This window comes from Rissa tridactyla, chromosome 8, assembly GCF_028500815.1.
Source record: "Rissa tridactyla isolate bRisTri1 chromosome 8, bRisTri1.patW.cur.20221130, whole genome shotgun sequence".
NCBI lineage: Eukaryota > Metazoa > Chordata > Aves > Charadriiformes > Laridae > Rissa > Rissa tridactyla.
Window position 1 is genome coordinate 24,802,142 of NC_071473.1, and position 12,601 is coordinate 24,814,742.

The window sequence follows — 12,601 nt, forward strand, 5'->3', positions numbered from 1 at the left end:
TCCATGGCCTGTCAGTATGATGTATTTGCTTTAATTACATGATGACAGACATAGTTGAACAAACATTTGAGAGAACTATTAAATTAGGTTACCAATATAAGGCACCTTCTGCTGATGCTTGAATTGGCTTGAGTTCCTTTGTGTTTTAGCTGAGTTGATGCTGACCACCCTGATGCTAACAAACAACTAGGGGCCCTGTGGAAGAAAACACGGTAACTTTAGTAGTTCAATGGCTAGAACAAAGCAGCCCTCCTCCCTGCATGCTTACGCTGCTGCTTACGAGTGTGTAAAAGACAAAGCTGTTCCCACATGCCGACCTTCCACTTGTGGAGCACAGGGTATTTTTCCTCCGTGGGTAGACGAGGACTTTCCCTTTGGGCTTTCCTGGTTAGGATGCTGGGCTGTCATGTTATTGAATCATAGAATGGTTCAGGTTGGAAGGGCCCTTAAAGATCACCTAGTTCCAACCCCCTGCCCTGGGCAGGGACACCTCCCACCAGACCAGGCTGCTCAAAGCCCCATCCAGCCTGGCCTTGAACACCTCCAGGGATGGGGCAGCCACAACTCCTCTGGGCAACCTCTTCCAGTGCCTCACCACCCTCACAGGAAAGAATTTCTTCCTGATATCCAATCTAAACCTCCCCTCTTTCAGTGTAAAACCGTTCTCCCTTGTCCTATCACTCCACTCCCTGATCCAGAGTCCCTCCCCATCTTTCCTGTAGCCCCCTTCAGGTACTGGAAGGGCCTTTAAGGTCTCCCCGGAGCTTTCTCTTCTCCAGGCTGAACAGCCCCAGCTCTCTCCTTCATGCTGTATGATGTTCCCATCCTGAAGTGACGGTTGCTTATCTTCTAATTTTTATTTTTATACAGATTGGGAGTTGGGGACTTGGTAGCAGGTCCGCATAGTTGTGAACAAAAGGGTAGCTAATTAACTACTCAATAATAGATGTTTTTATTAATTTTTGTCATCAGTGGATCACCAATGTGTGGTTGTTTCCTCATGTTGTTTAGATAGATGTAAGTTTTATATATAGGTCTATATTAAAATTAATACATAATGATATATGTATACAAATATATATAAAAATAGTAGTAAAATATGTTTCTTCTTTTGTGTATCCTCTGCATAACCTAGTCAACAGTTGTTAGTGTGGAACATTAAATCTCCCCTGCCCTTTCTCTTTTCAAGTTTCACTTCCAGATATGTTCCCATGTGTATTATCCTTTGTTCTGTTATGCTGTCTCCTTTCAAATACTTATGAACTTCTACCACGTGTTCTGTTACTTAAGGCAAAACTAAGTTTTACCTATTTAGCTTGCGAGAGAGTCCCTTATTTCTTCTGAAAATAGAGGATCCCTGATTTCTTTTTTACTTTGAAATATGTTGATATCTCTCAGGTGAATTTACTAAAAATTAGATGTAATAGACTAAAACCAAATATATTTCTTGTCATGCAGTTTTTCAACAGTGTGGCTTTTGGTGGGTGGTGTTGCTCTGCAGGGAGACGCTGGACATCAAATTAAACATGAATTCATAATGTGATAAGCTTATAAAGCAAAAGCCAACGTAATTTAGACTGTGGATGCAAAAGGATATTGCAGACAAGAGAGCCTGTTAGTCTTGCTGTTGCTCTTGGATTATAACGTACGTAGGTAGGGCTTTGTATTTCAAAGTTCTGGTGCTCATTTGGTAATGGCTGGCTGGAGTGGTATCTTACCCCTCAACGCTCTATCTCAGCAAGATCATTCTTGTCCCTATCTAGAGAATATAATCAAATCAGCAACTTGCCTCTCTACTTCAGTGAAAGACCTCTGTCTCTACACGTGTGGTTGCTATTTTTATCTCTGGCTTTGATTCCCAGCCATGGTTGATTTTGTGAGTGTTATACCTTAACTTACATATTGTTTAATTGGTAAAATGGGTGTCAGACTTTCCTCCTCTTTCAATATCATTACAAGTGTAGTAGCAATTGCGTACATGACTTGTTTAACCCCACCTGAATGCTTCTGCTGCTTTTTTTGCTATTAATACCTCCAAATGTGGCAACAATTAAGCGCTTCTGAGATATTTTTTTATATTATTATTTCTACTGAAGTTTCAGTACAAGGTCTGGCACATAGGGAATATATTGCATCTACATTATCTTGTGACCTAGAAGAAGATTATATTCTTGGCTTGTAATAGCAATACATGGTGTGGGGATCTAAATATCAATGTTATTGATTTGTCCTTATCGTGTTACTGAGCCCATTCCTGTTCTGAGGCTTGAACCATAACGATCCACTTGTCACCTCAAAAATAAATGACTTGATGTAGGCTGTCACAAGACCTATGCAGAAGCGTATCAGCTGATTTAATGAAACCTATTCTAACAATAACTGGTGTAAAATTGTTTGTAAAGAGAGACCCAGAAGGATATCAGACTCAAACAATTTTATTTTTCTTTTTTTTTTGGGCTCAGGCTGTCTTCCACTGATAGGACTCATTTGTTCCTGTGATGTGAATAAGAAAATCTAGGGAGAGGGGAGGAAAATAATAAGAAAAACAATAGAAGCTGTCTTCAAAGGTTATTCCTCAAGTCACATACACGTTATGCAGTGAAAAATAACAGCTCTACGTGAAGCTTTAGAGTTGATAGTTTTTAACTTAAGACCGTGCCCCAGATTTATAATGTGGGGAACTGAAGCATGGTGGTAATTGATGTGAGGTTATGAAGTCCTAAACCAACATCCTAGATAGTAGACAAACGTTTCTGTGCGTCTTCCAAGAGCAACCCTGGTTTTGGGGCAGACATCTGTAGTTGATGTGACTGAACCCAATGTTTGTATGGGTGGCTTTGTCACGCATCACGAAGGTTGAAAAGAGCTAATGTGCTTTCCTAGCGAAAGGAAAAAGTATAAAATCAGTTGAATTCTACGGTCAGGAAATACTGGAAAGAAAACTAATCTTGTAGTTGTTTTCTGTAGCAATTTCTTTGTCAGTGAAAGTGATGTTAAATAAAGCAGTAGCAGGAGTCAGAATGCACAAAGGGATCCCATCTTCTTAACACAGTTCATCCTGCCGTCCCCCAGTGCGAACACGGGGCTTGGAGACCTTTCTTGTTGCAGACATAGTCTCAGTTTCTTTCTCCTTCTAGCGGATACCCAAACATACTCCTCAGGCTGCTGCGGAAGTCATATTCTGGTTTTTACTAATCTTGCAGACATCATATGTACTAGTTACTTGCTTCTTCTTGACAACTGTCTGGTTGCATAGCTGGTGCTTTTGGGGATTAGGACATCTGCAAATCATGGAGGCTGAGACATAACGATTTTGTGTGGCTTTTCTCTCTTTTGCTTTGATCTAAGTGGGATCAGAAGGGGTAAGAACAGAAAAGGAAGAATGAAGTGCTCCATGTAATCCCCAGCCTCCAAAATGTAAATTTTAAATTTACATCTGTAAATGTAAATGAATACATTCTACTTACAGTATTTTATCTGAGAATCTCAACACACTTTTAAAGCTGCAAATGCTGCCTCACAAATGCCTGTAATGTAGGGAAATATTATTCTCCCTACCCTGCCTCTTCTCTTAAGCTAATAAGGAAACTGGAAGAATAGGCCAAAGCTTTGGATGACTACAAGGGGCAACTGCTTAACAAGCTGAAGATAATTCCTTTATCTCTTTCTTGGTTGTCCACTGCCTAAGGAACAAGACTTTTTTCCTACTCTGTTCAATTGTGCAGAGGTCCACTGCAGCATGGAAAAGTTAAAAGTGCGGTGCTGTTCTCTCTTTTGTAGCTGTGCTTCTTAAAATGGCCATCTTCAGGATTTTGTTGGAGAAAGCTTCTGATTTTTACAAAGCATTGTTTAGCAGACATTACACCTGTTCTTAGAAGTGGGTATTTCCAATAGCCTGGAGAGCTGTGATGAGAGCTCACCTCTCTCTTGTCTGGATGAGGAATCCAGACACCTGTGTTAGCCGCCTAGAGGTGTAGATGGCAGAAGTGTTGCTTACGAAGGCTTAAAAGTTGTTCTTATTTCTGAGGCTTTTATTTCTTAATTGCTCTGTTGCATCGACCGCCACCATGGTTTCCTGAATAACAGGAGACATTTGCTGATGGTGTTAAGTTTATAGTTATTTTTAACAACTACAATTTTATCACTGTGTGGTGGGTCAAACGCTGGTCGTACAGTGAAGGGATTTCGGCATTCTGCCTGGCTCAAGATGACCTTAAGGTTGGGGTTTTTGGGCAGGGGCTTCAATCCATGATGGCTGATTTCCAGTGCCTTCTTTCTTTGTGCTTTATCACCTTAATCTCTTTGGTTGAGAGTAATCTGCAGAGTACAGCCCACGAATCTGCACATCGTGATCCCTGTTCCAGTATAACCGACTGCTCCAGCACAACTGAAACCCAGTTAAAAGACTTTCATTCTTGATGTAAGAGCTGGAAATGATAGTTTCCCGCACCATCAGTATTCTCACTACCTTATTTGCATCTTTCACTTCAGCTTCATTAATTGCCTAATGATTCATCCAGTTATTCATCTAATTCTCTTGTTAATAGCTGTAGCAGGCTTTGGTGGTATCAAGCAACTTTAATTAACATACCGTCAACAATTAAGAGCTTTTTGCCCCTCATGTGACAAAGACATTAGCTGCCTAAATTTTATTGTTACTGCCCCTGTGAAACTTGCCATTAGCTTTGGAGCAGGACTCTTCCTGGGGCTTGTTGCAGCTACGTTAGTTGTACTGTTCCCAAAATGCTGACGTTATTGCCTGACAGTTTTGTGATCAGCGTGATTTGGTGATCAGCTCTCCACCCGTACCTCCCTTTCCACTTGTGTTTGAAGTCTGAGTTTGTTGAGGGTTGCAGAGAGGGCAGCGTAGTCAGGCCATCACCCACCTTTCTGCGTGCTTTACTGATGGATTTAAGTCTCCTTTACCACGTTTTTCAGAGGATAAATAAATGTATAGAAGGGAAACAACCTGTCTGATGTTGAGCCATAGCCATGGAACGTTAGTTGTCTTTACTTCGGTCTTTTTGCTCTGTCTGCTGAGCAACGCCGCTTGTGGCAGTGTGCATCTGTGAGGGCTGTTTGTTTTACAGCATCTCGGTAATGTTTGCACATGGAGTTTGCTGGTGAATCATTGGCAAAAGTTCTTTTGCAGCGGGTTACTATAGTGACATCCCAGAGGAAAGGCTGGATAGCGTGAATGTGTACCCTCTTTCAACTTTTCCTTTGTTAAATGTGTTGGCAGATCTCCTGCCCATCTGTGGTGTCAGAACTTCGTGCCATTCTGATAAGCACCCTGAAACACTTTAATCCTTGTAAGAGCCGAGCAAATTAGTAAGCAAAAGGAGAAGAAAATCTAATCAGGCTTGTTAATCTAAGTGCCTTTATTTTTTTTCTCTTCTCTGCTTCTTTTGTGCTGTTTACAGGGGAACAAACTATTCACAGTGTTTCGGTGCCATGTAGCGTCCTAAGCTTTCTCTTCTGCAGAGAGCCCCTAAACCTTACAGCAAGGAGCACCATCAGAATGCCATCTGAAGTTCTTCTGAGACTGGGCAAATACTCTTTTACCTCTTTCTGTAACGTGTGTGTGATCCTTGGAGGTCATACACAGCTCAATCTTTTTTTTTTGTCTCTATAGCAATGGAGCTTTTCTGAGCTCTGTATCTCAGTGCCTGATTGGATGTTTTGAGATGAGGAGAAGGATGACCTTAGGGCTTCCAGGGCAGCGTAAGCTTTCCAGTAACGTTTGGGTTTGTTCTGGAGCTGCGAGGGCCAGTTGTCTTCAGAATTCAGTCACTTGGAACTCCTTTGCTTCCAGGGGTCATTGCTGAGAATGTGAAACCTAATATTGATGCCCCATTAGAAACAAATTAATTTGGCCATATTCCCACAATGCTGGTTCTGCAGCGCCGGTCAGGGTGAGAAGTAATAAGTATTCTAGGTCACTGAAATCACTGTGGCTCCTGTGTCAGCATGCAACTGATGTGTAAGAAAATGTGTTTCCAGAAAGCGATTTTAAGATATTGCTGCTCGAATAAGTGGGTTCCAAATCATGGGTTTATTAGTTGGAAATAAAAGGAATATGCCCTCTCCCTTCAATCTTCAGGTAAGGGAATATGAGGGAAATGTAATTGGCACTACAACTTGGGCTTGTGTTCAGAAGTTGGCACTAAAGGCTGCCTGCATTTTGTTGCTTCTGTAAGCTGAGCTCCTAACAGAACTTTGCGTGTTTTGTAAGCTCGTCCTGTGTTCTTCTCTGAAACTTAAAGTGTGACTTCTTTCCCTCCATTCCCCGGAAGTCCTGTCCCTGCAATATCAATTCTCTGTCCTTCTTGTTCCCATGCCAAGGGTTTTTTAAATGCCTCTGACACCTCTTCTTCTGCAGAGATTTTGTACTATTCCATACTGCTCTCTATGCCAAGGTTTTGTTTGCCCTTCCATTCTCAGCTCCTGCCAGTTGCTTCCCCTCCACCCCCACCCCCTGAGTCAACATTTTCAAGGGAGTATAGGGATGTGCTGCGGTCATTCAGATGTTGTTATATTAGAACTATAGTGTCACTATAGTGACAGCCATCAATGCATTTCTTGCTCTGTGGATGTTAAGCTTTCGGGCTTTTTCCATTTAGTAGAAACCTAAAATGCTTTTTAGAAAAGTGCAGACCATAGTTTAAGACTTGCCAGAAGGCTTGGATTCATTAATATCTCTGTGTATATGCCATCTCCAAAGATTTTGTTGGATGTGTTGGGTGAGCTTGTGTGAACAGTACATGATGCAAACTTTTGCAGCAAGACAACGTGGAAATACTTGTGACTGCAGTCTAGGATTATCTTTCCCTGAGTAAGGCAGGGGTTGTCCTTTCTCCATCTACCTCTACTGCTCCTTCCCCCAGGCTTCTTTTGGAGATTTAAGTAAAATATCACTCCTGTTAAAGACTCGGAGACATAGAATCATAGACTGTGTTGGGTTGGGAGGGACCTCTAAAGGGCATCTAGTCCAACCCCCCTGCAGTGAGCAACGACATCTTCAACTAGATCAGGTTGCTCAGAGCCTCATCAAGCCTGGCCTTGAATGTCTCCAGGGATGGGGCCTCCACCACCTCTCTGGGCAACCTGGGCCAGTGTCTCACCACCCTCAGTGTAAAGAACTTCTTCCTAATGTCTCATCTAAACCTGCCCTGCTCTAGTTTCAAACCATCTGTAGATAAGATCTTTTTTGTCACCTAAATTAGAATCTCTGGGATAGTGAGTATGACACTTACCACCTACCTGGCCTCACTGGTTTATTGTTTTTAAATGGTTTTGGACTCTTGAAAATGGCGTCTAACTATTATTATAGTTATTTTTATTATCAGCGTTATTTAGATATTATCAGAGACAGTGTGTTCATGGGAGCCTGATTACTGGTAAGTACAGCTTGTTCTGGAAGCCGCACTTGAACGAAATTTAAATCTTCAAACGTTTTGGGCCTTTTTTTTTTTTTTTTTTTTTAAAGTCACATAGGAAATGGCATGCCTTGATTAATGTTTGTCCTCCTTTTTGCTTTGTGTTTTAAGTAACAAGCCAAACCCCAACCAGATCAATGTAAATAATGTCAAACCAGGAGTGGTAAATGGTACTGGAGTACAGGCACAGAACGCGGGAGCAGGACGGGCCTGTGAAAGCTGTTATAGTAAGTGACATGCCAGTATGGCAGCTGTGCATAGAGAGCGCGAGTGTGTGGCAAACACTAAAGTAAAAGCTGTGTTGTGGTGGGGAGGTGGGAGAAAAGGCAGAATTTGACATAGCAGCATTAAGAAAAATGGGGTTGTTTTTTTGTTTTGGTTGTTTTTTATTTTTTTTATTTTTTCGTTACTAGTGTTACATTGGTAAATATAATTATGAAATGCGTAAGGGGGAGTTAGAAAATGTCCTATGTAATTGCAGGTAGCTATTGAGCAAAGACTTTAATCACCAAGGTGTGACGTTGACAATTTTTTCATAGTTTTTCAGTAGATTTCAAAATAAGTGATATCTTTGTATGTGATCTGCTGACTATTATTAATATACTGAGTTCTAATAGTTGTCTTTCTTTATGGGGAGCCTTTAGAGATGCTCATGTCTAGCATTGCGTGAGAAGTCAAGTTACAGATTTATCTTATGTTTTTTAGTTGTAAAATTAATGTACGGGGAGTTCCTGAAGACAATCTCCCCTCCCTCTCTCATGCTCTGCAGAAATTGTTGTCTACCAGTCTTGCAAAATATGAGCTTTGTTTCATTGGCAGGAAATTTCTCCATCCTACTGGTTGTTTTTTCTGTTCATGTTTTAAAGAGGTTTTATGTGTGTAATCAATTTTGCTGAAATCACAAGTACGTGTGACAGTGGGGATGACAGCGAAGCCATCGTCAGGTTTCTAAGATCTGTTTGAGCTTTGCACTGTCTTTGCGTGGTTTTTCTTTTGTGATGGTTCTAAACAGAATAAGCTCTGAAAAGTGATCCTGTTTGAGGATATATATAATTTCCACCTTTGTTATCTCTAGCCACACAGTCTTACCAGTGGTATTCTTGGGGTCCCCCTAACATGCAGTGTCGCCTCTGTGCATCCTGTTGGACCTACTGGAAGAAATATGGTGGCTTGAAAATGCCAACACGGTTAGATGGGGAGAGACCAGGACCAAACCGCAATAATTTGGTAGGTATCTTCAAAGCAGAGAGCTCTGTGTTCTTGCCTGGAAAGCTAGGTGCCATGATACCCAAATAATTGTTCACCGTTCTTAAATATGTAACGACCAAAAGAATGCCTTCGGCCTCCGTTGTTGGTCTTGGGTTTGGTATTTCATGTCTTGCAAAACCTGGCACATTAACTTTGGCTGTAAGTAATTTGTTGCCAAGTACTGCCCTGAGAAAAAAAACTAACATTTGTTTAGCAAACTAGCCATCAAATGCGTGGGATAACTTAATGAAGATGGAAAAAACTGAAATGCCAGCAAGTGTTTTGGGTATTCAGTTTCCACGATTTTTGCTGTAGGGGGAAGAGGACTTTTTTTCCATAAAGGAATTCATTATTTCCTGAAACCTGTTCCCTTTCCTAAGGCACATTCAACATTAGATACCCCGAATAGCTAGTGGCTTGTCACAGATCTCTTATCTTGTTTTTCTACTTCGTCCTTTTCTTTATTTTTTTAATTAATCCTCCTTCCTTTTGGATAGGTTTGAGTAAGCATTGTATGAGCTTCTTCTGTTTATTTTTTCCCCTTTTTATTTAAAAAAACAAAATTCTCAGAGTTTTTCTGAATTTGGTGGAAGTTCAGTCTGGAAGCATCATACATTGAGCTGGTTGTAAAAAGTAGCTGCATCACATGGACAGAAGGAAAGTGCTCACTGAACTTTGGTTGTAGATTAATTCCTTTCCTCTCTCCTAGGCTTTGCCATCATTCCCTTTCTATTCTATTCCTTTTGTCTAACCTCTGTCCTTTCCATGCTTCTCTTTGCCATCTGAAGCTGCCTAATAGCTGAGAAAACTGCCAGGTTTTATCAGCCTTATACCTCTTGTTTGTTAATTAAAAAGTATGTAAATAGTCAGAGAGGGGGAAGTCTTGTTCTCCCCGAACTGAAATTTCCTCCTATTTTCCAGCTGTGGGCAGGTTTGAGATAGCAAAATACTACTTGCATTATTTTATTGGTTGACTTAATTGCTTTTCGTGAAGATACTGCTTTCTCTCTCTGTAGTAGATAAATGTCTCTCAGTATTGTTCTTTATTGTGAATATTGAACAACTCTGTAAATGCATTCATTGAGTTCAGAGTAAGAATTAAAACAAATTCTCGCAACTTTAAGACAAAACCATTCTTGCATGCTGCATGTTTGCTTTGGGAAGCGATTTGGTGATGTATGTTTTAGCCATGCATCTGCTCTGTGATTTTCCTCTCCCTCTTCCAAATGCTTTGTTACAAGGAGTTTGCGTTGTATATCCAGAGCAACTCTCAGCACTCAAAGTCTGAGAGTCCTTCTGTTGGCTCTGTAAGCACTAAATCACACATGATAGCACCAGGTAACTTCTTTAGGTCTGGCTTTTGGATCTCTACTTTAAAACTTGGGACAGCACAGAAATAAATAGTTTCCTGTGTAGAGAAAATGCTTACCTTCGTTTTATCCTTTGAAATATTTTGGAAGAAAATTCCAAATGTTGGTGGGTAAGATCTGGGAAAAGAGGAATAGCTGGGCTGAAAATATTTTCATCTGTAATACTGTTTCTGCTCTTACGTCTGGGAATCAGTAGTTGAAAGTGATTTTATATGATAGTCTTCCTCTTCTTTAAAACCTTACTTCCTAATAATTATTTTTTAGAAACCATATTTCTTTTCCTTTCTTTCTAGAGTCCTCATGGCGTGCCAGTACGAAACAGTGGGAGCCCCAAGTTTGCTATGAAGACACGACAAGCTTTCTATCTCCATACGACAAAACTGACGAGAATTGCCAGACGTTTATGTCGAGATATCTTGCGCCCTTGGCATGCTGCAAGACATCCCTACCTGCCTATTAACAGCGCGGCAATCAAAGCAGAATGTGAGTGGTGATGCAGCTGGGACCTACTTGCAAAGGAGCCCTTTGAAATTCCTGTCCTATAAAGTTTGTTGTGCAACTTGTCGCAACGCCCTCTTGCACGTAGTTAGTGGTTTCTTAAAATCTAGCTATACTTGGACTGCTCTTCTAACTGATGGTAGGCTAGGCAAATAACTTTGAAAATTCATGAGTTGCTTGTTTTAAAATATTAATGTTTGCTATTACATTTCGCATTCTGTGTTTGTGTCCTGTTGCCAAGACATGCTTGCAACCTGTAAAATTCCTTTTGATTGGAAAGCTCTTTTCGGATACTTGAGTTACTCATTTAGTTTTGCTACAATACCTAAATGTCTTTACCCTCTAATTATTTTTCTTTATTTTACAGGCACAGCACGTTTACCTGAGGCATCAGAAAACCCATTGCTATTAAAGCAAGTGGTTCGAAAGCCTTTAGAAGCAGTACTCCGGTATTTAGGTATTAAGAACCCCAAACACGCAAACCCCCAACCAAACAAAAAAACCCTACTAGCTAATTCTGCAAATCCATTTGTTTCTGGGTTTAGATGCTAGTTCTGGATCACCAAAAAAACCTGTGAAAACCTGCCCATGAACGTGTCCTTTTTCCTTTTCCTCCTTAATTTGGCAGGCCTGGTGGCACAGCAGTCCACTCTGGGCTCACAGAGATGTATCAGAAACTTTTTCAAGTGCAGGGAGGGTTGTATGTGCTGTGGCCTTTGATGTATGTGGGGACAAGTTACCTTCTGCTAACGGAGGCATGAACATAATGTTGTGGGAACAATTGATCAGTCCACTGTTCCAGTTTTTGGGCTGTCTGGAGGCTGTTCCTACAGTTGGGTGCTCCAAGAAGCCTCTCGGGTTTAGGGCGGCACTGTGTTCCACAGCTTGTGAATCAGTTGCTCGCTGTTCTGTGCTTGAGCTAGACAAGGGGACTGTATTTCCATTCTTTACTTTCTTCTTGGGTTTTAGTTTGGGTGGTTTGTTATGTTTTTTTTTTTTAAAAAAGGTTTTCTTGAGGACTTGGGCCTCATGAGCTGATCTGTGGTGGAGTACTGAGTAGCTCTGTACAGGATGGTGTAAGTCGTAGGTGCTGGAAGAGGCCAGCTACGTGACACGCCAGCTCTGACTAGAAATGAATGCAAAATCATTTTCCCTGGTGTTGTTGGTTGCTAGAGGTACCCTGAAGACACGTCTCAGGTTATTACTGCAGTCTAACCACAGAAGGCTGGCTTGGACAGTGGTACTTTGAAGGCTTCCAGATTAACAAGGAAATTGATTGCCTTTTTCCTCTGCTGAGAAACACTGGAGTTGATTTGATGTTTCTTTGAAAGCTTTTGTTGATTAAATATTGTGAGGCTCAGGGTTTATTAAATATTTACTGCTTCTCTGTTGAGTGTTGTACTTCTACTGTGTACTAATGAGATACACAGATTGAGAAACCTTTGGATATGTATAGTGCAACCAAATAAATAAGGGCAGAAGCTTTGCTGTTGGATAAAATCTTACTTTTAATGTTTGTACAGTAGGTTTTGAGATTTCATTAGCACAGTGTCAGGGTCTCCATTTGACTATTGGACTGGGAGAAGAGACTGAAAGTAATGGAGGGAGGCTGATGGACTGGTGGAGATGTATTTTTGGAGATGTTGGGCTCAGTGTACTTCAAGCTCTATGTTAACTTGGCTGTTGGGCCTGCGAGAGAAAAACTCAGTTGAAGCTCCTATTTTCTGTTGCTTGTAACTTCCTCAAAATTTTTTTCAGTTGAACAGTGTGTGCTTGATCATCTCTGCCTCAGCCAGAATTTTGAATTCAGAGTCTCTGTGTATTCTTTCTGGTGGTGCTTTGATTCCTCATTTGTTTGGCCAGTTTTTTACAAACCTTGCAAAACTGGCGGAGTTGTAATTTCCACAGAGTTTAAGGTGGTTGCATGACTGCCCAAAGATGGCTTTTAATACAGAGCAGCCCCCAGATGATCTCAAATTGTCAGAGAGTAGTGTTTTGGAAATAGACAAAGTGCTTTTGTTATTAACTCTTATTTTAGGATAATAT

The 12,601-nt window shown here is 40.9% G+C and overlaps 1 protein-coding gene across 3 annotated transcripts in view; it reads left to right on the forward strand.

The window, feature by feature from the left end:
* The window catches only part of MTA1 (metastasis associated 1), an 88,394-nt gene that overhangs the window by 53,593 nt on the left and 22,200 nt on the right, over positions 1–12,601 (forward strand). For all 3 annotated transcript variants that reach the window (XM_054210563.1, XM_054210564.1, XM_054210566.1), the window contains exons 12-15: positions 7,551–7,666; positions 8,515–8,666; positions 10,351–10,540; positions 10,923–11,012. In XM_054210563.1, the coding sequence (XP_054066538.1) occupies positions 7,551–7,666; positions 8,515–8,666; positions 10,351–10,540; positions 10,923–11,012 (548 nt within the window). The remainder of the gene's footprint in view (positions 1–7,550; positions 7,667–8,514; positions 8,667–10,350; positions 10,541–10,922; positions 11,013–12,601) is intronic.